Source organism: Miniopterus schreibersii (genome assembly GCF_964146895.1).
Source record: "Miniopterus schreibersii genome assembly, chromosome: 5".
Lineage (NCBI taxonomy): Eukaryota > Metazoa > Chordata > Mammalia > Chiroptera > Miniopteridae > Miniopterus > Miniopterus schreibersii.
Genome location: NC_138106.1, coordinates 32496313 through 32523720, shown reverse-complemented (window position 1 = coordinate 32523720; position 27408 = coordinate 32496313). Strand labels below are relative to the sequence as shown.

General features: G+C 41.1%; 1 protein-coding gene across 2 annotated transcripts in view; it reads right to left on the bottom strand.

The window, feature by feature from the left end:
• KCNMB2 (potassium calcium-activated channel subfamily M regulatory beta subunit 2) overlaps positions 1-27408 on the bottom strand; it is a 206090-nt gene that overhangs the window by 20503 nt on the left and 158179 nt on the right. For both annotated transcript variants that reach the window (XM_081138655.1, XM_081138654.1), the window contains exon 2: positions 6330-6452. In XM_081138655.1, coding sequence (XP_080994781.1) covers positions 6330-6385 — 56 coding nt within the window. In that variant the 5' untranslated portion in view covers positions 6386-6452. The remainder of the gene's footprint in view (positions 1-6329; positions 6453-27408) is intronic.

Genomic DNA, 27408 nt, shown 5'->3' with positions numbered 1-27408 from the left:
TTTACAGATTTAATAAAGACTTATTTTAAGGAGTATTGTTTTAATTATAGTAAGTGAATATGAATACATTTTTCTTATAAACATTTTAAGACTATATTTTAAAAATACATTCAATTATAATGTATATTCTTATGAATATATTCTTTTTAGCAGTATTTTAAGATTTTTTTTAAAGCTAAGTTTTCTAGGGAGGCTTAGTCTCCTTATAAATATATTCTTATGAATATATTCATAGACATCTTTCTTAAATATGTGTCTGAATATATTCTTCTAATAAATGTAATAGAAGTTTAGCATTTCTTATATAGCCTTTCAGTTTATATTGATTTTTTAAAATTCTTTTTAAAGTCATTTGCTTTTTTGCTAACATTTTAGTCCTGTTGCAGATTGAATTGAGCCTCCAATGAGCAAACAATTGAGAAGGGGAAGAGTCTCTAGGCAGAATGGGAGAGAATTGGGGTAGCTGAGTGTGGTTGGACTCCAGGACCTGGTGGGTGGGGGATGGAAGGCAGCGAGCTGGTTAGATTGGCAGGGGCCAGAGATAAAGGATGTCTGAAGTTAGAGGAGCAATGAAAATAATCTAAGCCAGGAGGTGGTAGGATTAGATTCGTACTTTAGAAAGATCACTTGTGTTAGTGTGGTTGGTTGTTTAGAAAGTTTTCCATTTGTTAGGTAAAGAGTGCTGGGAAAAACAGGGGCAGAGGAGATGCGGATCTAGAGCTAGGCATCATTGTGTCCAGAAGTAACAATGAACACTGTGGGTTTTAATGAGACTTTCTAGGTAGTCAGAGAAACAAAAGAGCTAACTAGAGTACACAGAAAGCAGGAAGTCAGGGCTGCAAAGGGTCCTAAAGCTGCAGGGAGGTGAGGGGGCCCCTAGAAGGTATAGAAAAGACCTGAATAGAAGTGAGGAATTCTGTATATCTGAAATTACTTGGCAGAGAGCGCTTCAGAAACTTACACATAATACTCAATATGCTGAATATCTATATTTATGCCTCTCTGGCCCGCCGAATACCAAGCTGCTCAAGAGTTAGAGCCTGTTCATCTTTGTAAACTCAGTCTCTTGCATTTATTAGGCTCCCAAAATATGTTCCTGTTATGTGGGCTAGAAATGGCTAAGAAATGCTTAGGTTGTGAGATAGCCAGCACAGGGAGGCTGAAAGGTCAACTGAAACCAAGTAGATCAGAGAACCATGGCTGGTACAGGCTTCTGGCTTCCTATCAGTGCCCATTGGACTCTACCACTGGCAAAGTTAGTATTCCTTCTAGAAAAACTTCAAGCTTTTCAGGCACTAAGAGCTCCAGTTTCCAGACTTCAAGGAAAAGTGCCTTCTGTTAGGTCCCATGAGGATGAATCTGTGGGGCAATGAATTGCTAAATGCCAGCTGAGCTGAAATGAGCAGAGTTGCTATGCATTTCTGCCCCAGGAACACTCAACCTGTTATACCATATGGCAGAACTGGGAGTGGCATTGATTAAAACAGCCATTGGTCGGCTTTCTGTCCACCAAAACCTTCACATTTTTGAGATGGGCTTCTCATATGTATATCCTAATAAACTAATAAAATATGGAGATCTTTTATTAGTTTCAGATTTCATTGTTTTTTTCTCGAGCTAGGAGGTATGTATTTATATGGTCCAATTTGAAGTTTAATTGTTTTTCTATTTTTAGTCTTTCAAAGTGTATATTCCATTGGAGGGAGGTGGGATGTGCTTTTGAATTTGGGAACAAATGACGGTCACACTTAATACTGTCATTAACATAAGAGGTTTTGTCCATGAGCCAATGTTACTAATTGCCAAGGAAGAATTATAATATTATTTTATGGATAAGAGACTATAGGTGAGAGCAAAATTATGGAAACAAAAGTAGGAGTTAATTCTTGTTAATCACAGTTAATTCTGATAATTGTGTGATCTTATTAGATCACCCAATTGTATCTTTTTTTTTTAAAATATATTTTTTATTGATTTCAGAGAGAGGAAAGGAGAGGGAGAGAGAGAGATAAAAACATCAATGACGAGAGAGTCATTGATCAACCGCCTCCTGCACGCCCCCAACTGGGGACCAAGCCTGCAACCCAGGCATGTGCCCTGACTGGGAATCGAACCCCGATCGCCTGGGTCCTAGGTTGATGCTCAGCCACTGAGCCATGCCCAGCTGGGCCCCACTGGTATCTTAATTTCTATTCTTATTTATTTTACCTGATCTATTAGCATACTAAGTTTCATGAAAGTATTTAGTAAAAAATATAAAATAAAGCAGAAAATTATGTGAATTATTCAGATAAGCTAGGCTATCCTTATAACCTAAAGAGCCTTTGAGGAGCATTACCTTTATGTTGATCACATTATTTGGCTCTAGTGCAGTAATGGTAGAAATAAATAACAAAAAATAAATAAGCAACTCTATATAGAGATATAAAAGTGTAGTTCCCCCAAACTCATGGTTCATAAAATAAAACATGATAAATTAGGATGTATTTAGAACTGAATGATAAAAATCACTATAGAGAAACTAGTGGCATGCAACTGAGGCAATATATAAATAGAAATATATAATCTTAAATTTTATATTAGATAAGAAGAAAGCCAGAAAATTAATGTGCCAGGCATCCAACTTAGGGAGTTAAAGTGTAAAAAAGGAAATAAGAAACATGAACAGAAATAAAAAAAATAGAAGATAAACTATATTAGGAAATCAATGAATTCAAAGGTTATTTTTCTTTAAAGACTAATGAAATAGACAAACCTCTGACAAGACTGATCAATAAAAAATTAGAGAAGGCACAAATAAATATCAGGAATTAAAAAACCATATGCACAGATACAGAATAGGTTACAAAAATTATAGAGGATATTAAAAATAGCTATAGCAGGATATTTGAAAGCTTTGATATATAATTTACTATAGTAAATTTTTGTAAATATATAACTAATTGAAAATGATTCAGAAGTAACTAGAAAGTCAAAATAGTTCTAAATCATAGGTCAATGCTCAACCACTAATCCACGCTGGCTGGGCTATATCATCATTCTTGGTATGTTAACATGTGATATATCTATATATTCCTCCATATCAGTTCAATATTTAATAAAACAATTTGAAAAATATTTGATATACACTCAGCTGTTGTCTCCTTAGCCAATAACCTTTTTCTTCTAATTCTTAATTAGTTATTGCTGCTGCTGTTTTATTTTGCCACCTTCGATTTAGGGATTAATTAAGCTGACCTATTAAAGAAGCTTGTTCAGAAAAGAGAAAGTATTCCTTCAGATTGCTGGGCATGTGGTATGGAGGGTAAGGGTGGAAACCAGTATTTTGCATATAGCAGATGATCAGAAAAAGGACTGGATTTGAATTAAAATTAAAAAAAAAAAAAGTAAAATTGACTTCAACTTCCCTTGAGCCCTTGAGCTATAAAACACTTGGTTTCAGAATTCTTGGTGGCCTTTTCCTTCCATGTAGTTGCTGCACCTGTCTGGAAGCTATTTCCTGATATCCCACCCTTTGAGGGATCCCAGGGCAGCCGATAGCCGGCCAAGGTTGGCGCTGGTCTCGAGAGAGGCAGTGTGGCGTGGAGCCAAGGGGTTTGGCTGCCTAGCCTCTGGGATTGCTGCAGGAGCACAGCTGGAGAAGTCGGACACGGAGGCCAGGCTGGCAGAACGAGAAGAAACTGAGGGTGGAACAGTTCCCAGCAGTTCTGGGCAGTGCTGCCAGGCAATCTAGTTAAGTTGTTTCTGAATAATTAACTTGAGGACCTTAATTATCTAGATTCATTATCAGCGATCAGCACCTTCATTACCACCATGATTACTGCCACCAAGAGCATCTTAAGCAGAGCAGTAGATGCTGTTCAAAGTCTGTTTTAAAATCTGAGTGCTCTCATACAGTGAGGATGAAAATGTGGTCAAGGAAGGTACAGGCAAATGAACCAACATCAGCTAAGAGTGCTGGCTTAGTGGCAGATTCGATTGCTGTACTCACTGGCTGTTTTTCAGTTTGCGTTTGACTTTGTAGACCAAAGCCATACAGATTGATTTAATAAGCCTTGGCATCCCCTTTGCATAAATAAAGCCTGATGAAAATGATTTACTTCTAGTCCACATTTTAATTATTTTAAATCTCATGGTTACTGCGATCATACTTTGAAAAATATTGAAAGTAGTAATTTAAGAGTTTCATAAATCTTATTTGTGCATAATGCAAAGCTAATTATTTGCTCCTTTAAGTCCACAGGTATTGCCAATATGTAATAATCACACGTGTATTACCTCCTTTAATATGACTATTTTCAACTCTATCTTAACACAGATTTCCTCTTGTGGGCTTGGCTATTCTTTGCTTCTCCAAATATCTCATATATGATGCTATGTAAACTGTGGGGTGTAGGGGAGAGAGTATGACCTCAGGTTCAAACCCTGATTCCATCACTGGCTAGTTGTTGGACACTTGGAATGTATTTAAAATCTCTGAGCCTCAGCTACCCATCTGTAAAATGGGCATAATAGCCCCTATCTGGTAAATTGAAAGAGAATAGTTCATGTAAAACACACAACTGACAAGGTTTTTGTAATTGTTTGTAAATGCCAAACCCTTTCTTTGTAAGAAAAGATATAGAGCAAAATGTATTTAATTAAACTTTTGGATGAGAATAAATAGAAGGTGAAACAAATACATCTTACTTCATGGGCTCTAATGAAGCCTTTAGAATCTCAGGAGGGCTGGCCACTGATAGTCACCATATTCCCGCAGGGCAACAAAATCTCTGCCCTTCTGCACCATCATGGGTAGTGGACTTCTTTAAAAAATAAGGACATGAGGAAATTGCATATAAAATATGGAACTTTGAAATGATACATGGAACTTTAGTCTCATAGTAAAAGTCTTGCTGGAAGATGGTTCAACTTATTTGGCTGGAAAGTGAATGAAAAATAGCTTGATTAAGCATTGAGAAGCGTGTGAAAATCTAGAGATGAACAAAGACAGTGAGTTTTCAGCTGATCTGCTTGTATTTTGATGAATACTGGGAGTTTTTTTGAACTTTGTTCAAACACTAGTTGCCTTCTGGTCTGTAATTTTACTCAGACATCATATCATTACTTTTTTCCGTAATTAAGATAGTATATTACAAAGCACTCAGAAAATGGAGAATTGAAAAACATGCTTTTCCTTCCGTTCTTTTTCTTATGTGTATCTTTTTGGTGGCTGCAATCATTGTTTGTATGTAATTTTTCCACTTGACTTATAGTGAATATTATGACAAAATAATTTAAAATGCTAAGTGATATACTTATTACATTCTATGATTTATTTAATAGTTTTTCTATTGTGAATATTAAAATTGCTTCCACACTTTTGCTGTAATATATAATTAATGAACAATTTTGCTTTCAGAATTTTTCAAAGACTTTTGTCTGTAGGGAAATGCACATTTAAAAAAGAAAAAGAGAGGTACCAGCTCACAAAATTACACTGCAGTACACTTCCCTCAGGTCTTTCCTCTTGTGCCCAGTGTAATTTATCAATCCTGATTTCTATTCCGACCTGCAGGCAGGTGAGCTGCAAGTGAATGCTGGTATCGGCAGTTCTGTTTAAAAGTTAGCTTCACCAGACCTTAGTAATAGTACGAGGCCAAGGAGAAAGAGAGAGCCGCAGAAGAAAGCGAATATTTAAAACTGGCCAGAGCATTTCATGAATGCATTTACTACCTAACCTAAACCCACGTGGGAGGGCTGGATTGTGCTGTGTATTTGTTGCTATTTTATTAACACTGCCTTAGCCCTTTAATCTTTCTTCTTACTCCCCTGTTTCTCCCCTACCCGACAATGCTCTTTCAAGGAATTTGAGGGCTCCATGAACTTGTCCATTCTTTTTACCCTCTCACGGTTTCTGCTTTCCTTCCCTGCCATATGTCCAGTATCTTGAAATGTAATTTTCATCATTTCAGTTCAGCAAGCACTGATCATTGACTATGGGCCAGGTACAGTGGCAGGTCCTGGAAATTCAAGGGAGAGTGAAGCATAGTCTGTGCTGGCCAAGAGGATGGTGGGAGGTTCTGACTGAATGGCTCTCTGGACGCAGAGATGGAGTTAGCTAAGTGCCGAGTGGGTGTGCATGTGCATGGACAAGGGCGTTTCTCACAGCGAACAGGCTTTGCAAAGCTACGTGGTGGGAGCGAGTGTGAGGAGTGCAAGGAGGAAGGTCAAGAAGTCTGAAACCCCAGTCTCTCAACAGAAAGCCCAGCCTACATTAACTCGTGCAAAACAGAAAGCTGGGGTGTCCAAAGCTTTCCGGTTGGCACTCTGCCTGGGTAGTCAGTTACCTTTTCTCATCGTGTCTGTAAGATGAAGAGGTCCGGCCGCTGGTCCATATAAACATCTTAGAGGATGTTGGTCCAGAGGCTCCTTTCCTTAGGGTGGAAGTCCTGGAGGAATGGTGAAAAGACCTGAAAGAGATACACACTGAAGTTCAGTCCAGTCCATTACTTTAAATTTTGGGAAGTCTGTGTCAACAGCAACCTCTAACTCTCAGTGGATTGGCCTTTAAACACGACCAGGTTTCTGAGACCTGAGGGGCAGCAGGTCTCAACCTTGGCTGCACATTAAAATCAACTGGGAATCTTTTCAAAAACACTGAAGCATGCCCCCTTCCCCAGAAATGTGCATTCAATGTTTCTAAAGCTTCCCAGTTGTTTCTAAGGTACCGCTGGGGTTGGCAGCCGCTGCCTTAGGGCAACATGTGTGTTTTTCTAGTTGAGGTTAATATCATATTCTCTCCAAAATGCCTCCTCCAAAAAGGTAATTTTGGTATGCTTTCACCCTGTAGTATAGTACGATTTCACACTCTGTAGTACACTGTATTTTTCCAAAATTTTGGTTTAGATTTGGATACTAAATTTTTTTTCTCCTTTCTCTCCAAAATGTTTTTCTTGAAGCTGACAGATGTGACATTTTGGGGACGAAGCATCATTTTTTAAATGTGCTCTACTGTTGCCAAAGTTGTGGGTTTGTCCCCTTGCAGTTGAGTGTCTGAGAAAATCACAGCAGCGGCGGCAGCAGATAGTCGCTGGCTCCTAGAGGCCAGGCTTAGGGGATCTAAAATCAAGATATTAGAAGAATGTTGTGTTCTTTTGGTTATGACTTATTAATCAATGTTACCCCAATAAATTTAATTAAAAAACATAAATTAGAATAGACATTAAGTTCATTAGTATTAAAACAAGTCAGCCTTCAGGAAAGAAGAATGATTTTAATCTGTTGAATGAATCACTTCATAAGAATGAGGATTGGCTTAAACTTTTAGGAAGTTATTTCAACATTGACTCTGGGAGAATCTTCTGATCGCTTTAGTCACCCTTGAAATGGTTGGGGACTTGGGGGAGACAAAGAAAAGTGGCACAATTTGAGTCTAAATAAAGCAACAAATGACCGAGTTCCTGGCCTATTATTGTTTTTCAGCCTGCATTTAATAGACACACCACACATATTATAAATGCTTTGAAACCAGTCAGAGTGAAAGGGGCTGCAGTGATTTCAATACACTTAGGATACTTTCCAGGCTGTGTAGCATTATTCCAGTGTTGCACCCTTGCTCTGTTGCTCTAAGAGAATAAAGAAAGGGGAGATGAAAGATATATTTATTCTAATGAACTGTCTAAGGCGTGCTGGAAAGGGCTTATTGACTCCACAGGTTATTCCAATAAGTGGATTTGACTTTCTTTACCCCAGTCCCCCATAAAGACACAGTTATTTAAAACCTGCTAACTTTGTCCTTAATTAGAAGGGAAGGAAGTAGCTGCTTTAAGGACAACAGTGTAAAGGTTTTTTGGGGTTGAAAACAATTTCCAGGCTTCAAAGAAACACTTGGATTATGTTAATGAAGCTGGTTTGGAGGTTCTCTCAGCTCAAAGGCAGCCCTCCTGAACTCCTTACATAATTACCTCGGCTCTGCTCACTTTATAAGACAAGGAAGATTTCATTTGAATTGTGATTAGGGAAAGTTATACAGAGACAAGAAAAGCACTTTATAAAATTTGTGATTTGGAATCCTAGCATGAAACAGAGAGCCGTGTTGGTGGCTGCTCTGGGCTCTGGGCCGGGGAGAGGAAACCTGGGTCTAATTCTATCATTGAATGACCTAGGAACTGAGGTGAATTGGGCAGAGCCATGACTATACACATCTGAAAACCAGAAGTCTGAAAGATGGACTCTCAGCCTTGAATGAAAGTGGGGAGTCAGTGGGGAGCCAGACAATTTCTTTGTCTCAGGAATCTATAAAAGGGTCTTTTCCATTTTTCAGGCATACATATTGTGGGTTTCTACCTCCCCGACTCAGTCATCCTTTCCCTCTGCCTCCAGTTCCTGCCAGGGAAGGGATTTCCGTTGCTAAAGCCATCTCAGATGTCCCCTCTTCTGTGAAGCCTTCTCTGCCTCACACGAGCAGCTTCCTCAGCTCTGCTCCCAATTCTTGGCATTCACCTCTGTTAGAGCAAGGCTCAGTTTATCCTGCTTCCCCTGCGAGGCTGTGGGGCATTCAGGGCAGGGCTGTGTCTTATGCACCTTTATGGCACAACACAGGACACACAGTGACACACTGGTTGTATGTGCTGCTTTGACCAGCTAAGAGTCTATTGGAAAGCGTGATCAGTAGTTCTGATGCTGTACTCCGAGTGTGGCTCACTACTGCTGGGTGCAGCCAATGGCTCCTTCTGGATCCTTCCCTTAGCTCAGGATGTCCTTCCTTCTTCCCCTCCCCACCTCCTCTCTCCCCTTCTGATTGTCCTGCTCCCTCTGTCTCATTCATTGACTTGGACAGAAAGTTTCCATTGCCTGCTGAATTATCGTCCAGTAGGGTTTTCTTTAGAGAGGGCAGCATGGCCGAATGAAAAGACAAGCAGGAGAGCCCAGTGGGCATTGCCACATCTTGGCATTGCCACCTACCAGCTGTGTGACTTTGGACAAGTCAATTTAACATCTCTGTGTCTTAGTTTCTGCAACTGTGAAAATGGGAGCAATAACACTTGCTTTTCTGGGTCGCTTGGAAGATAAATGAGATAATAGCTACAAAAGTACCCCAAATAAATTAAGGCACATAGTAGGTATATACTAAACATTAGTTTATTCCTTTGCCCCCTGTTGCTAATTTTAAAAGTTAACATGATTGGATTTTATTTTTTATAAAAAAATCCAATTAAGTTGTTTTGTACTTGTACATTGAGACTATTGATTTTTTCCCCTATGGGTCAATGGCACTCAATAGAAAAAAAAACAGTTTTCTGAAATATTGAGATAATAAAACTGAAGTACTTCCTCATTCACATTAAGTTAATACTCACCCTGAGCAAGAGGAGCATAAAGAAGGTGTCCAGGGTTCACCCTGGACACACATTAGAGTCATATGAGGGAACTTCTAAAAAATGCTGGTGCCTGGGTCTCAAGCCAGACCTGTGGGAACCTTTGGGGGTTATTATTTTTTAAAAAGCTTACCAAAGAATTCTCCCATCCAGCCAAGCTGAGAAACATTGTTACAAACTCTCACGTTCTGATTTAATTAAGTTGAATTCTTTTTCTTAAAATTTAAGTACAGTTGGTATACATTATTATATTAGTTACATTAGTTTCAGGTGTATAATATGATTCAACGTTTTCATACTTTACAGTGTGATCACCCCACTAATTCTAATAATCATTTGTCTCTGTGAAAATTTGTCACAGTATTATTTACTATATTTCCCTTCACCTTTTCATCCATCCCACCAATCCCTCCCTTTTGGTAACCATCCCTTTGGTCTCTGTTCTATGAGTCTGTTTTTGTTTTGTTTGTTCATTTGTTCTTGTTTTGCTTTGTTGTTTTAGATTCCACAATATAGGTGAAACCATACAGTATTTGTCCGTCTCTGCTTGACTTATTCCACTTAGTACAATACCCTCTAGATCTACCGCAAATGGCAAGAGTTCATTTTTCTTTTTTTAAATTCTCATCCATGGACATGCTTAGAGAGAGGGAGGGAGGGAGAGAGAGAGAGAGAGAGAGACATTGATGTGAGAGAGAGAGACATCGATCAGCTGCCTTTTGTACATGCCTCAACCAGGAGTCGAACCTACAATCCAGGTATGTGCCCTGACCAGGAATTGAACTGGCAACCTTTTGGTGCACAGGACAACGCTCAACCAACTGAGCCACTCCTGCTGGGCTTCATTCTTTTTTATGGTTATGTAATATTTCGTGTGTGTGTGTGTGTGTGTGTGTGTGTGTGTAACATCGTTATCTATTCATCTATTGATAGACATCCAGGTTGCTTTCATATCTTGGCAATTGTAAATAATGCTGCATATATCTTTTTGAATCAGCGTCTCTGTTTTCTTTAGATAAATTTACAGAAGTAGAATTGCTGGGTTGTATGGTAATTCTATTTTCAGGTTTTTGAGAGATCTTCATACGGTTTTCCATAGTAGCCGCACCAATTTGCAGTCCCACCAATAGTGTACAAAGGTTTCCCTTTTCTCCACATCTTTGCCAAAAAAATACAAATAAGTTAAATTTTCTATGGAGACTCCCCTGCCTCTAGAAGCTTTGGATGGAGAGTAACAGCTCTAGAGTGCCACTGGTTGCAGTGACTTTTCACTTTCTACCAGTGCTGAAGCCTTGAGGTGACAGCTGCAAGGACGAGTGGGACACAAGGCAGGAAAGAGCCAAGTGGATGCCATTTTCTGTTATCAGTGGCCTTGAGCTACGCACATGGGATACTCTTAATGCACTCTGCTTTATCAACACAGCAAGCAGGAGCCAGAAGAACCTTTTAACACATAATTACATGCCTAATCTTGCGTAAAATTGTAATTCTAATGACATCACAGCAGCAACTTAAAAGGTCACTCAGAGCAAAGAAATTTAGGAACGCTTCTAATGCATGGGACTTCATCTTCACAGTTGGCAAATTACATGTACTCCATAGGAACTGAGTTGTTTTGGCTTCAGGACATTTGGAGGAAGAAGCCAAATGTATGGTGCTAATTTTAGACCTAGTGATTTAATTTAGAAAACATTGGTACTTTTTTTTATTAAGAGTGGTTTTAAATGTCATTGCGATGTTTTCTTCCAAAATGAACTACTGCACCTTGTTTTAATTAATCCATTTGGGCATCTGCTTTACAACATTTATTAAGTTCCTTCCATGTGCCAGGTGCTGTACTGGGTACTGCAGGCACCACACCACCCACTACTGTTTCTGAGGAGTACAGTCCATGCTCGATCAGAATATCAAATTGACATTCACACTATACCAGAACCGCTCTTTTTAGAGGTGTTATAGTTACTTGTCTCTCCTCATCTTATTTAACCTCTCAACTTACTGAACTTGATATCAATATCATTGGTCATTTCCTTCTACTAAAAATGACTTACAGGACAATGCTCTCTTGGTTTTTGTTTTCACTCTCTACCTGTTCCTTCTATTTCTTTGGTTCTATTTCGCTATCCATACCTTAAATGTTAGTGTCATTTGGGGCACTAGCAAATACTCCTGAATAGTCTCTTGACAATGCCCCCAAACAGGAACGTGAAAGACCTTTCTTCCCCAGATTGATGCCTGGAAGTTTGAGTGAATAGCTCTGTTTGCTGCCCAGTTGTAGAGGTAAAGAAGTGTATTGTTGCGGTCTGTGGCCTCTTTGAGAAGAATCAATGAAGAGAGAACGGATTCTCTAAAATGTTGGCTCTTCTGGTTGGAGACGGGTGTGGGAGTCACCATGACCTCTGTCACGTGTGTGGGCCAATTGTTGATGTAATTGCGATGTGTTTGACTTCTGCTTTAGGAGGACACAGCTCAAGTTAAATAATGTACCTGTCCTTTAGCCTGCTTGTGACTTGGCTCATTGAGCTCAGCAATTCAGAGGCTCCGGGCTTCTAATATTTACCCTGTTACTGAGTACCTGTATTACTGCAGGCAGAATACCCCTTTATCCCTCAACGTTGACACATGTGAAAGGATGACTGTGGATCTGACTGCTATTCTTTTAGTTAATTCAGCATTTGTTCTTCATTCACCAAATATTTATTGAAGATATAACTGTTTGGCTGGCACTGAGCCTGGGTATTGGGATATATTGTGAACACCACGGGCATGACCCTTCTCTTATGGAACTTACAGTCTAGAGGAGGAGGCAGATGGGTCAGACAAGTGTGGATCGGGGTCTTTACTGTAAGATTGTTATGCATGTGTGTGCAATAAAATACATTTTGTATCACATCTACAGTCATAACAGCTTTCAGAAATAACTATTTCATGACTTAGTTGAAAGAACTTTGAAATTACTTTCAGGTTGAAATCTCAGCTCCATAATGTAGTAATGATGTAAGCTAACTGTATTGTTAAACTTTCCTGACAGTCATTTTGTTCATCAAGAAAATTGAAGTAGTAACAGATATCATAAAGAATTGTCACACTGATGATTTGAAATAATGTATGGCACTGAGTAAGCAGTCAGTAAATGTTAGTGTTTTCCATTTGGAGGAAAGAGCAGAAAATTTTCCCCTAAATTGGCCATACCAATACACCATATCCTTCTGGTTTTTTGATTAAAAAAAAAAGTTCTATGAACAAATGGAAAACACATTTCTACATGGTCTTAATTAGTCTACTATTTCATAATTCAGTCCTTAATGAGCTTTTCAAGTGGATAATCACAACTGATGTTCAGTTTGATTCTTTCTATCCTACATACTTAAAGCCAGTTTAATTGTTAAGCGTTCACTCTATTGAGCATCACACATACACAGCTGGTGTGAGAAAACCTGCTCATGACTCATGTGTGCTTCCTAGATTGGTACGAACAACAGGTTTATGCTGATACCATTCATCTCTTCTTGGTGAATGTGGTTTAACTCTGGCTTCTATTTCAGTTGAAAATCTAGGAAGGTAAACTATAATAAAAGCTTTTTATAGAGGAGAACTAGAAATGCCAATAAAGGTATGAGGTAATTCTCCAGACCTATATAAAAACTGCATTTCTATGCACTGCTTTATTTAATTCTGACAGTAACCTTAGGGGAGCTCTCTCTATTTACCAGAAGATGAAACTGATATTTAGAAAGTAAATAAATTGTCTGAGGTCACATAGTTATTAAGTTGTAAAGTCGGAATTTCAATCCAGGCCTGTCCAACCGCAAAACCCATGTTCCCTCAACCTGTACATTTTTGCTGGGCAAGCCAAGTACCCAAATCCATATCAAACACATAATGGGCACTAAACAATGGTGGCAGCATTCAGCCTATTTCTTCACCAGGTGCCACATTCCTGGCCACATCGAACTTAGAGAGGGAGCATGAGGGTTGGTAGAAGAATAAGGCAGGAGTGAGAAAAAGGTAAGGAAGTAAAGCACAGTAAGACAGGTGAGTCCCAACTCAGGCTCTGCTCCTTACTGTCTGTATGACCCTGGCAGGTTTCTAACACTTTTCCACCTCTGTTTTCTAGAAAATGAATTGATAATAATAGTATATTCCTCATAGAGTTTTTGTGAAGGTTGAGTTAATATACCTGGAGTACTTTGTGATGTTATAATGTAAAAGCCACATACATTATATCAGTACATAGTATATGTAACATGAATATATGCAAGTTAATATATGTATCTATGTTAATATATAAATACATATGATGTTATGTAAACATATGTGAGTTAATATATGAAAAGTGTAACATGAGGGGAATTGAGTATATGCTTTTATTGTGACCACTTGGGAATGCGTTAAATATACATTAGATTTGAATTTAATAGAATGTGTAGAGAAGTTCACACCATTAAATATATTCAGTAGACATTCATAAATGAGATCTTTAATTTTTCATGGAGAGAAGAGTGGAGAAAAGAGTAAGCCCAGGATGCAGCACTGCTCTGCCTCTGACTAGTCTGTAATTGGGCCCTTTTTCTTCTGGCGACCTGTTCCTCACACGTAACATGAGAGAATTGAAAGACACGAGTGTAAGGTTCCTTTCATCTAAAAACTTTAATTTTTTTCTGCTTTAGAAAATTGCAGTCAAGGTCTTTTCCTATGACTTATTTGACTTCTAATTTATCTTGGGTTCGATATAATTTCTTTCTGTTTTATGCTCTGTTGCTTTCTTTTTTTTAAATCCTCACCTGAGGATATTTTTTTCCATTGCTTTTCAGAGAGAGAGAGAGAGAAACATCGATCTGAGAGAGGCACATCAATTGGTTGCCTCCTGCACAAGCCCCGACCAGGGCCAGGAATGGAGCCTGTAACCAAGGTACGTGTCCTTGGCCGGAATCAAACCTGGGACCCTTCAGTCCGCAGGCCGATGCTCTAACCACTGAGTCAAAATGGCTCTGGCTCTGTTGCTTTCTTAAGTGAAGTACTGAGTAAGGCTCATGGGAAGTCTAATAAAGCAGAGGGAGGAGACAGTAAGCACCACATGGGAAGACAACATGAAAATGCCTCCCAACGATTCCTGAAAAGGATTTCTATAGACAAGCCATTGCTATAGAGCTGGACATGTTGGGCACAAACCTTGTCTGGTTGTCAGGATTCCAACAGGCTCTTCTACCTAATTTCTCCCACCCCCTAGACTGTCTCCCCACACAGCCCCATCTCTAACCCAGTGTTACAACCACTGCTCTATCCCAAAGGGGATTTGTAGCAGTGGAAATTTTGGGTGCTATGGCAAATGGTGAGGGAGATATTTTGGTGGCAAGAAAATATGCTTCATAGGTCCTGGGCTATCCAACTGTAGTGGTCATTGGGTGAACTGTAATTAAATTTGTGCATAACCTCTCCCAGGAGATGTCTGAACTGACTACTACTAATATGAGTAAATTTCTACTTCTGGAGGGAACCAGCATTTCTAATGCAGTGTTCTCAGCCTCAAACTGAATAGTCCAACCCTTTCTTTTTCTAGCAGGTCAAAGGTGCACTTGATTTATCCATGTGTTTTATTATGAGTGGAATAGTGGTAAGAAACCATGAGTACAGGAAGCAATGAAAAAACTGAGTTGAAGCTCAGTTTCTGCCCTTTTGCTATTAATACTACATTGGATGCAAGCTAATTAACTTCTCCCTCTCTCTCTCTCTCTCTCTCTCTCTCTCTCTCTCTCTCTCTCTCTCTCCCTGTATGTGTGTGTGTGTTATTAATGCAACCTCTAAAACTTGTTTGGAGAATTAATTAAAATAATGAATCTGACATTATTGGCAGCTATTTATTTATATATAACTATTTATTTATATGTATATAAATAACTCTTTATATATCCTAATATACCTAATATGCCAAATTAAGACCATTATCTCGACTAAAGGGTTTTGAGACAAAATTCAGAGAAGTCATTGAATCTGAGCATTTTAAAGCTGGAAGTGTTATGAGGTCTCCTAGGCCATATGCCAATATTGAGACTTAATATTTTTGGTTTTCTTGGTATCTTTTAAGGCTACAGGTAAAAGGTAAATGGGTTTAATTGTAAAAGTAGGTCTTCACAATGCGAAAGACTAAGTAGGAAAAGGAAAAGATATTTTAAATTCTAAAACCTGCTTTGACCTGATAGAAGAGACTGTACTTAAAAGGGGGAGAAAAAACCAGCAATAGGAATAGTGATTCTTTTTTGATGGCTACAGGTTGAAGGAAAACCTATTTGAATTGCTTACAGTCTATGGTGAAAGACTCTTGAGAAACATTAAGCTTTACATTTAGCCCTTTTAAAAGTCCATGCTTTCCTTCCCTCCTTGCTCTGTGACATGGGATGAGTTAATTAACCTCTCTGAATCTCCATTTCCTTATCTGTAAAAAAATATAGTGTGTAATGTCCTCCTCTAACATTGTTTGAGTATTAAGCGAGAAGACATGTTAAATGTCTGGAACATGATAGGTACTAATTAAATCTCTCCTCAGAAAAACTGATTTGGTTACCTTGTCCAACATTTGCTATCAAGACCCAAGACTGAACTGCCTCTTCTTAAGTAGGAGAAAACAGCCAATGCATATGTTGTTTACTTGAAAAAAAGTGGGTAACCAATCCATTAAGAAACATTTACTTATTAGAAGATGTTAGATTTATAGGAATGGGTGACCACCCTGTTCCTTGCCTCTTATCCACTCAGTCTCCTAATTCCTGTATATAATTTCTAACTATCTTCAGAGAACCACTGTCCAATAGAAGTATGGTGTGAACCACATATGTAATTTTAAATTTTCTAGTAGTCACATTGAAAAGAATAAAAAGAAACAGGAGAGATTAATTGTAATAATATATTCCATTTAACCTAATATACTCCAAATATTATCACTGTAATGTGTAATAAAAATAATTAATGGCATAATTTACATTTTAAAAAAACCTAATGCTCTGAAATTCAGTGCATGTTTTATAACAGAACAATGCAGACTACCCACATTTGAAGTGCTCAGCAGGCACATGTGGATAGTGGTTAGTGTTTCAGACTCTTTTAGAATCTGCCCTCTGTCACTATAACAATTTTTGCAGCAATAATAAAATATAAAAAATAATCACATTTTTCATTTATTGTATGTTTACCATGTGGTGGGTCCTGTGTTTTATTATGCATCACGTTGACAACCCTGTCAGGTGGATGTTATTACTATCCCATTTTATAAATGATAATGCTGAGATTTAGAGACATTAAATAATTTGCTCAAGGATATGCAACTTTTAAAATGGCAGATCTGTGATTCAAACCTAGGCCAGTTTGACTTCAGTGCCTATCATGCTGCTTGTCCTAGATTATCCAAACACCATCCTCCTAGCTTGTTGGCTTTCTTTACAGCAGGACATTTTGATATGGCTGTGTCAAAATAGCCATTTCAAATTGTAATACTATTATTTTATTATTATTACCAAGTAATTTATGCCACAGATATCCTTGACCTTTAGCCATCTTTGAGCCTAAACCCATCTGTCATCACAAGCATGAAGACCATTCAATCCTTCATTCCATTCCCGAATCATTTTAGATGTGTAAGGTTGGGGTGAGATGCTGGGATATAATAGATGTTCAAGGTAGGTGAAGATTGCTAGTGAAAATGCCAGCATTTTTTTCTAAAAGGAATGAAGCCTCTTTAGGGAAAAGGCTGGTTCCAGATCTAAGGCAGGAAATATGCAAGCTGAATTATATCAGATAGCAAGCCATCTATCAGACTATCAGGACCATTTCAACAAGATTCAGGACCATGGAGAATGACACATTAGTTTTCCCTGCTCTCTAGATTTGAGAAAAGCTTGGCTCTATGATGCAGGGAGAGTCTGGAGCAAGTGAGGAGGGGGCTGTGACACCTTGGATATAGTGCATTTTATCTCTCCTCGTCACTGTATATGACTGTCTGCTTTCCCCCTTACTGATCATGTGTCCTTGAGTTGGCAGTTAAGCATAACTTAGCCTGTTTCTTTATTTTAAAAATGAAATTACTATTGGCACACAGAAGGAATTCAACTGAGTAGCTCTTCTTAATGGATTTATCTTTAGTTATATCAAGGTCAAAAGATGACCCATTTCTTTGTTTCTAAGCTTTCTCACTTTATTTAAACTGATACATAAGGTCAAAATAAAGCTCTTCTTAAACTTTTTCCAAAACATGCTATTGAATGAAATTAAACACTTTAAGCAAATTGTAGAGGAGGAAAGTGGTCATTGTTTCTTTCAAAGAACTTCTATAAGTGCCAGGCCGACGTGGCTCAGTGGTTGAGCATTGACCTATGATCCAGGAGATCACAGTTTGATTCCCAGTCAGGGCACATGCCCGGGTTGTGGGCTCGATCCCCAGTAAGGGGCGTGCAGGAGGCAATCAATTAGTGACTCTCTCTCATCATTGATGTTTCTCTCTCTCCTTCTCCCTTTCTCTCTGAAATCAATAAAGACATATTTTTTTAAAAAGAACTTCTATAAAAAACAAAAGGAAATGCAGCTGCAATAGCCAGGGATAGCTACACTTGAGAACATTGGCTAGAATTGTCCAACATGAGTCATAGGGCCAGGGAGATTGTTTCAGATGCTGTGGTATCACCTAGATCTAGAGTTTACACAAATCTAGGAAACAGGTTTATTGAGGGAAACTAGATGACAAATCAACCTAAGCTGGTGTTAGTGACATAAATATGCTTCATAGAATTTACCAAAAATAATCAATTCCTATGAACACTTACTGTTAACTGATAGGTTAAGTCCCTGTCATATGAGACTCATAATACCCTTAGAAGTTATTCTTCTTCCCTGTATCTGATCTTCAATCCTTTTAGAATACTCTAAACAAGGAGTTATCCAGCTCTTGATTAAACAACTCTAGTGGTGGGGAATTCACTTTCTCTGGAGACAGCCCCTCCTACTGTAGGACATTTCTACTTGATGGAAAATGTTTCCATATTCTGAACTGGAATCTGCCTTCTTAGATTTCCACTACTGTTCCTGGTTCAGCACTCTGGATTGCTTTCCAGCTGTTTCAGTATAGCTGTAGCTATGAACTGCATGTTATCTAACTGTTCTTCATATGACACGATCTCAGTTTCTTTTTTTATTCTAGTCACCTCCCCAACCTATTTTCCATTGGTTAATGTCTTTCCTAAAGTATCATGGGCATAATATTACTAAAATTTATTTAATGGTACTGTATATATTTTAACTAATTTAGTTGCCACAAAACCTCTATCATTTCTATTTTACTGAGGAGGAAACTAGGGATATTAAATACCTTGTCCAAAGTTACAGAGCTGGTGGTGCAGAAGCCAGTATATGAACCTGGCAGCCTACATTCAGAATCTACACCCTGAAACATTGTACAATTCTATGTTTCTGAATATAGTGTTCCTAGTGTCAAGTGATTAGTGTTGAGGATGGCAAAATTATCACCTTTTCTATTTATGATTCCCAAGATCATGTTAACATTACTGGCTGATATGGTTGACCATGGTATATACAGGGAATTGAGAACTCAAGAGTCAAATCTTAAAATTCCAGACCTACCTTGCTAAGACTACTACAGAGGTCCTGGGCTTTATCTTGAAGATGATGAAATCTTATTATGAATTTAAAATTTTAAAAAATTTATCTTTATTGTTGAAAATATTACAGATTTCCCTCTTTCCCCCCCATTGGCCCCTTCTACCATGCCCTCCACCCCAGGCCTTCACCACACTATTGTCTGTGTCCACGGGTTATGCATATATGCATATAAGTCTTTTGGTTAATCTCTTGAAATCCATTACACATTTTTAAGCAAGGAACCAAGCCACATGATCATATTTACATATTTGAAATGCTACCCTGAAGGTAGTGCTGAGGATAAATTCGAGCAGGGTGAAATGATAAGCAGGAATGAGATGGTAATGGTAGTAATCCAAACAAGATCTGAAGGAAGTACGGAAACACAGAAATAAGAGATCCAAGCAGTGTTTGTAAGGTGTGAGACCAGGACTTGGTGGCTGATTGTATTGAAGGGGGAAAAGGTGATGGAAAGAGGATTTTAAAAGGACAGCCAGGTTTCTCTCTGGGACTCTGTGGATGGGTGGCCATCATTAACAGCAGTGGGGAATACAGTAAAAGGCTGGTACTTTGGGGCAGGGATGGTGCAGGGGGAGGTGCAGAGTGGTTGGGAGAGATAAAGAAAATGGCCAACAAAACCCCCAGGAGGGAGGGCTGCAGGCGGTGGACATGTGCAGGAACTCAGAAAGAGGGTCTAGGTTAGACAGCAAGCTGCAGTTCAGCTTTAGTTCTTGGGATCCCCCCAAGGATAAAGTCCCTGAACTGCCCTTGATGTCTTCCTGTGTCAAAACTCAAGCCCAGCGATTCTAATTTTCTTTATTGCCGTGTCAGTTGTAAATGAATTTGCATTTACATAGGAATAACATGTTTGACAAGAGCTGTATTCATCATTTCAAAATGTTCTCCAAATTTTCTAGCAGTCGACCATTTGGCATAAGTGGTGTGTATGATGATGGTGATTATTTCTCAAGGAAAAGAATTTCTAATACTTTTAGTGTGAAAATACAGGAAATTTAGGTTTCCATAAAATAAGAGTGAAGGGTGTATATTATCTAGAACATAAGTGTTAGGTCATTCCTTCTCAAAACTCTCTCTAAAAAGGGTATTCTCTATTTCTTTATCTTTTGAACAGTTTCTGTGTGCTTCTCCTTTCCTGATGCATTCATTTATATAATATTTGTTAGAAACATACCAGAGATTAGATGCTGCACTGGATGTGAGGGATACATTTTGTATTTTTGGCCAGTATGAAGGATATGGGAAGTCTTAAAAGAAATCGAGTGCCTAAGCACGACAATGATCTTGGTAAATTGGCAGCAAATATTAATTGGTGAACTGCTGACCATTATTAATACCTTTCTTATTCTTCTGTGAGTCGCTTATTAGTTCTTGACCCAGAAAAGTCAAAGATGCTAAGATATGCCTCTGAACTTTGGATGCATTTCTGGATTCAGGCTGCAAATATTCGATGGCAGAGAAAAGTGAGCCTGGCTCAGAAAGCAGCTCTGTGCCTTCGTTTGTGTGAGGTTGGTTCTGGGAGACTGGGACCCTCCGGACTTTGACATCTTTCGCTACCTTTCAGAAGATCTTTTAGTCAAAATTAAGGTCAAAGAGATGGGGAAATACTGAGATGCTAGGTAGATGGAACACACAACCTTTGCCTTTTAAAATTTCCCTAAGTTTTAAAATGACATAAATAGTGGATATAGTTTTGAGCCATTGACCCCGCTGTCTGCTCATTTTGGTTATATCCTCAGTGAGATGGTAATGGCAATAATCCAAACAAGATCTAAAGGAAGGATGGCAAAGTTGTCCCAAGTCTGAATGGAGAAGGAAGTTTCTACACTTGTACAAGTAGTTCTAGGGAAGCCGATCACCCTGGTCCCTGTTCCAGCCCCGAGCTGGTTCCTCTCAGTGTGTGCTTTTTCCAGTGTCCATGACACAGGTCTAGTCTGGCATCCCCACAGCTCTCTGGAATGTGAATGAGAGCAGTGGCCTTACAGTCCCACAGCGGCGAGAACTCCTCTCTGGGTAACTTCTCACAGAGCCACTGTCTCAGACCATGCGATTCCCTGAACCACAGGCCCTTCCTTGCTCAGGCCCTCTGTATCTCACCGATTCCTCAGGACCACGGAATAGAAACAAGGGGATCTATGGGACAGGGGCCTGGGACATAGTTATGGACTGAATGTTCGTGTCTCCCTAAAATTCATAAGTTGAAATCCTAGCCACCCCCAGCCCCGCCGGGTGTGGCCCAGCGGTTGAGCATCGACCTAGGATCCAGGAGTTCGGGGTTCGATTCCGATCAGGGCACATGCCCGGGTTGCGGGCTGCAGACAATCAATGAATCTCTCATCATTGATGTTTCTATCTCTATCTCTCTCTCCCTCTCCCTTCTTCTCTCTGACATCAATAAAGATATATTTAAAAAAAAATCCTAACCCCCAAGGCGATGGTATTAGTAGGTGGAACCTTTGGGAGGTGATTAGGTCATTAGGTGGAGCCCTCATGAATGGGATTGGTGCCCTTATAGAAGAGACTCCAGAGAGCTCCCTCACCTTGATCTTGGGCTTCCCAATGTCCCCGTGAAAAACAGATTTCTGTTGTTTATAAGCCACCCAGTCTAGGGTATTCTGTTACAGCAGCCTGAACAGACGTCCACAGTAAGTGCTCTATAGATTTGTTTCTTAAACTGCTCATGCTTATTTGTTTTACCGTATATCTTACCAAGGTTTAGTCTGAAAAAAAAGTGTAGCAATGAAAACTAGGACAGTAAAACTGAAGCAGAAAACCCTGTCCTAACAGAATGCTGAGTTAATGTTTTTGACTAGGGGCTCACTGAACCCCTAGTGTGCTCTGTGTCTGAGATGAAGAGCTAATGCCTTTCTGTCTGTAAACGACAACAACCCATGAGTGGGGACCTCCTTACCCTTACCTCGTGGAGTTCGGCACTTGTTTCAGTAAGAGGGGCTGATGTGTTATAAGCTCTAGGAAGAATGTGCCTAGTGAATTTCTAGAGTCCTCAAAGGAGATGTTGAGCTGGAGTATGGGTTCGTGGAAGAGGGAGGTGAAAGAGGCAGCGAACATGGATGTTTCCAAGCCATCCGTATTCTCCTCACTCCATTCCGGTGATGATTATGTTCTGAGTGTATGACTGTCCTTATTCAGTTAAAAATAAATCTGGCTGTACAAAGGGGTACTACCTATTCGATTCTTCTGGGCTCAGATTCAAGAAGGGGAGAAAAAAAATGAACTGAGAGCATTTACGCTTACTGCTACAAGGAAGGAATCACCCATGAAAGTATGTAAAGGTCATATTGATTAGTGAGAGGGCAGTAAGAGAGGAGTAAATTGCCAGAGAATATAAAGAGGAAATAAAATGTGTTCAGTACGTATTCAGACTGGAAATCGGGAATCTCTAAGCCTTGAGCAAAGAGAGAAGAAAGGGACTATGGGCTTCTCTCCCGGTTCCTGTTCCTAACTCAGAAGAGCAGCCGTGACTGCTTGATCTGGAAGCCTGCCTGGGCCCTAAGCCGCCCTGCCCCTGCCAGGTTTCCCGTTAGAGAAGACAGAATAGGTGAGGGAATAGCAGCAAGAGCGATGGGTGGCCTCTCTGTCTGAGACTGTCAACAGAGCTCGGCGCTTCGAAGTCTTTGAAGCGAGAGAGGCAAGTGGCGTGTTTGCCACTGGCTTCGAGTTCCAGAGGATCCACTAGGGGGTTCAGGTCAGACTAACTCCCCGACTGGGACGGTGTGATGATAACTGAGGACCAAATTAAGCTGAGACGAAAAGTGATTACTATCAGTTAGGTAAGATACCCGACTACTTCTGTATGCTCTAGTTCTCAAATCAGTCGTTTTCAACAAGTATTTATTGAGCACCTGTTACATGCAAGGCATTGTTATCTGCATAAGGAAATTTAGCAGAGGCAAAACAGATCCTCAAAAAACTAGTGAATTAAATTATATGAAATTGTTAATACTTGACAATGTTTTGACCTATACAAATGGCAGTTTCTTATGGTTAAACCTAATACTTCCAAGAGGGGGTAAAGAGATAAAGACAGAGAGGGAAGATGGCGGCCCGGTGAGAAGCGGCAGAGGCCCCGCTCCCAGCCACGGACTCAATTTACTCCTAAAATCCTACGGAGCCAGCTGGGAAAAACCAGAGAAACATACCTGAGGGGACGGAGAGCGAGTAGGGAGCACTGAGGAGACATCACGGAGTCCGGTAAGAGAGGGGGCGTAGGAAGGGGGAGGCCCCCTGAAACCTGTGCTGGGCTCCGAGCCCCGAGGCTTGGAGGCTGCAAAGCTCCCTCCCCTCGGGAGTGCGGACGGCCTCCAAAAGCGGGGATCCCACACCCGGAGCGACGAGAGGGGAGGGAGAGCCCCGTGCACAGGGCAGAGGGACCCCGGGGAGCGGTGAGTCCTCAAGGAGGGGACGGTGCCTTCCTAGGGAACAGGGCCTCTAATGGCGGCCGGCGCCTTCCCAGGAAACAGGGCCTCTAATGGCGGCCGGCGCCTTCCCAGGAAACAGGGCCTCTAATGGCGGCCGGCGCCTTCCCAGGGAACAGGGCCTCTAATGGCGGCCGGCGCCTTCCCAGGAAACAGGGCCTCTAATGGCGGCCGGCGCCTTCCCAGGAAACAGGGCCTCTAATGGCGGCCGGCACCTTCCCAGGAAACAGGGCCTCTAATGGCGGCCGGCGCCTTCCCAGGAAACAGGGCCTCTAATGGCGGCCGGCGCCTTCCCAGGGAACAGGGCCTCTAATGGCGGCCGGCGCCTTCCCAGGGAACAGGGCCTCTAATGGCGGCTGGCGCCTTCCCAGGAAACAGGGCCTCTAATGGCGGCCTGTGCCTTCCCAGGAAACAGGGCCTCTAATGGCGGCCGGCGCCTTCCCAGGGAACAGGGCCTCTAATGGCGGCCGGCGCCTTCCCAGGGAACAGGGCCTCTAATGGCGGCCGGCACCTTCCCAGGAAACAGGGCCTCTAATGGCGGACGGCGCCTTTCTGGCGAAACAACGCTTCTAGTGGCGGCTGCGACAGGCGTCTAGTGCTCAGGTGCCGACCATAGGGAAGGCTGTCCCAAGGTCTGTGGCACCCGAGTGGTAAGGGACCAGAGGACGGTGCCGAGCACCCGCACACGGGGACCCTCTGCCTCCCTGTGGGGCACTGTGTTGAGCCCCAGAAAGCGCTGAGTCTGCGTGGCGCGGGGGAGGGGAGGAGCCCTCCCGCCCTGAGCTCCCGGTGCCAGGAGGCTGGGATCTGTGACCAGCCCTGAGGGGCGCCATGGTGGCGCATGAAGCCGCCCCCAGCTTTGCTGAGACCAGCAGTGCGACGAGCTGCGTGGAGCTGACTTTGGGTCCCCTCCCGAGGGGGCCTTGGTGCGCAGGCAGCGGGACGTTGCAGGGTGGACTTTCAGCCTGTGTGTTGCTTTGTGCGTTTGCAAGTTTGATTGTGGAACTGACTCCCACCTTCGCGGCGTGCACTGCGCACAGACCAGCGGAGGCTGGGATTGGGGTCTGCACAGTAGACGGTCTGAGGGGCGGGCCTGGGGCCACCAGCCAACCAGAGCTGAGCAGGGAGGGGCGGAGCCCGCCGGCCTCTCCAGCAGCCGGGAGCACCACCCCCAACAGGAAAGGGGCGGGTCCTGCTCACTGAAGCCCCAGACACCCCGCAGGGCACAGTCCTGAGGGGGAAGGAGAGCAGCTCACAGGAGGACTTTACAGGAATAAGACTCTCAGGGACTGTTGTTTGGGATCTGGAGGAAACGCTGAAAACCCCTGCTGGGGGCTAGGCAGGCAAAGGGCTCATCAGAATGTTCTTTAATCGAACCCACCGAGCCCAGGCTGCTGAAACGGCCCATACAGAAAAGGCAACAGGCTGAAATCAATCTGAAGCTGCAGCAGGACAGAGCCTGGGGAACTAGAATCAGAGGACAGGGGAGGAACTGAGGAGCTGGCGGTGGAGCAGAGACTAAGTCCCGCAGAGTGAGCGCCTGACAGCAACACCTCTAAGGGGAGTGATACCCTGGGCTACACTAGCCACCCTGCACCCTAAAGACTCTACAGAAGACTCTGGAGTAAGACCAGGCAACTACAAGGTTGCAAAATAGTTTACAAGAGGAGGTGCCCCATGGAGAGCCTCAGATCAACCATCTACCTAAGGACACCAGAGCCAAACCTAGATGGCTCCTCACATTGGGTGATACACAAGTACCTCCCAGGAGAACGGAAATCAGCACACAAAACAGTGACCCTCAGACAACATAAGTTGCCCAGAAGAAACTCACCTGATTGACTGTCTTTTTTTTCTTCTGTTTTTTTTGTTTTGTTTGGTTTTGGTCTTTTTGGTTTTTGTGGGTTTTTTTTTTGGTTTGTTTATTGTTTGTGGGTTTATTTTTTCTCTTTTTTCCTTAGGAAGAAGAGAAAGGGGAGAAAATTTGTTTTTTCTTCTTTTTTAAATTTTATAATAATTCTTTTTTAAACATTTTTTTAACTAAATTTTCCCCCCTCTTTTTTTATAAAAGAATTTTGTCTTGCTTAGCTTGTTCTTAGTTTTGTTTTGGTTATTTGCTTTGTTTTGTTTTATCCTTGCTTCTAATATAAAGACTTCTTGATATCCCTGCTTAACGACTGGGACTTTATCATTATAACCAAGTTTACTGCTGTCCTCTATAGTTTCCACCAAATCTCTTACCAGATTCCCTCCCTGCCTGGGCTTTATCTCTCTCTCTCTCCTCTCGATCCATTGGCATAACTTTGTTTTCTTTTTTCTTCTTCTACTTTTCTTTCATTCTTTCGTTATCCTCCCTTCTGTCTTCCTGTCTTTTTGCTTGATTGTTAGTTTCTTTTATTCTCTTTATTGTATTTTTGTTTTCTCATTTTCAACTATTATCCTATTCCTATTCTCTCCCTTAATTTTTTGCTGGCCCTTCTTTCAGAATCTTTTCTCTGCTTCTGTTATCTCCCAGTAGCTTCTCTATTTTTTACATTTTAGTTTATTATTATTTTCTAAATTTTCATCAGTATTAACAACAATATACATCTCTCTCTCCAAGCATTACTTTTCTTTCTCTCTTCTTTTTAAGCATTTTTTTTTTGTGTGTGTGTTCTCCCTTCACTCTCCCAGTTCTATTTTCACATGGGTTGTTTTCATTGTGACTGTCAAGATATTTTGTAAGATACCTCTTGTTTCCTGGAAGTTTAGTTATGTATGGTCCTGCCTTGCCAACACCCGTACAACAGCTTACACAACGAGGTTGGGGCTGAGACACAGTTAGCCAACCTGAGAGGAGGGTCCTCCCAAGGACTGATCAATGACAATCTAGACCCAACCACAACAGGGGAACATAAAGAAACCACAAAAGGGACACCCACAGGAGGAACACGCCTAAAGCAAAGAGCTCAGAAGTATAAGGAAAACACACCTCTGGGCTCCACTGGCCCCACAAGATAAAATCTCATCCCACAAGACTGGGAGACAGCAAATATATCTAATATATAGGTATAAACACTAAGACCTACCAAAATGGGGAGACAAAGAAACAACCCCCAAATTAAAGAAAAGGAAAAATTGCCAGAAAATAACTTTGATGAGATGGAGTTAAGCAAGTTATCAGAAATGGAGTTCAGAGTATGGATGATGAAGATGTTCAAGGAACTTAAGAAGACTATAGATGCTAAGATCGAGGACCTTAGTGAAAACATGAAAAAAGAGATACATACCATAAACAAAACTCAGACAGAGATAATGGATGCTGTATCTGATATCAAGAATGCACTGGAAGGAATTAAAAGCAGGCTCAATGAAGCAGAGGATAGAATAAGTGACTTAGGAGACAAGGTAGAAAAAAATCACACAATCAGAGCAGCAAAAAGAAAAAATACTTAAAAAGCATGACAGTCTAAGGGAGCTTTGGGAGAACATGAAGCGAAACAACATTCGCATTATAGGAGTGCCAGAGGGGGAGGAAAGAGAGCAAGGGATAGAGAACTGGGTGGGGGAAATAATTATAGAAAACTTCCCTAGGCTGGCGAAGGAGAAAGCCACACAAGTTCAGGAAGCACAGAGGTTTCCAAACAAGAGGGACCCAAAGAGACCCACTCCAAGACACATCGTAATTAAAATGGCAAATGTCAAGGACAAAGAGAAAATATTAAGGGCTGCAAGAGAGAGACAAGCAGTGACCTACAAGGGAACCTCCATAAGGCTGACAGCTGATTTCTCAACTGAGACTCTTCAGGCCAGAAGGGAGTGGCATGAAGTTCTCCAAGTAATGAAAAGCAAGAACATGCAACCAAGACTGCTTTATCCAGCAAGGCTATCATTTAAAATTGAAGGTGAAATAAAAAGCTTCCCAGACACAAAAAAAAAAGGCTAAAGGAGTTTAGTATCACCAAACCAGCATG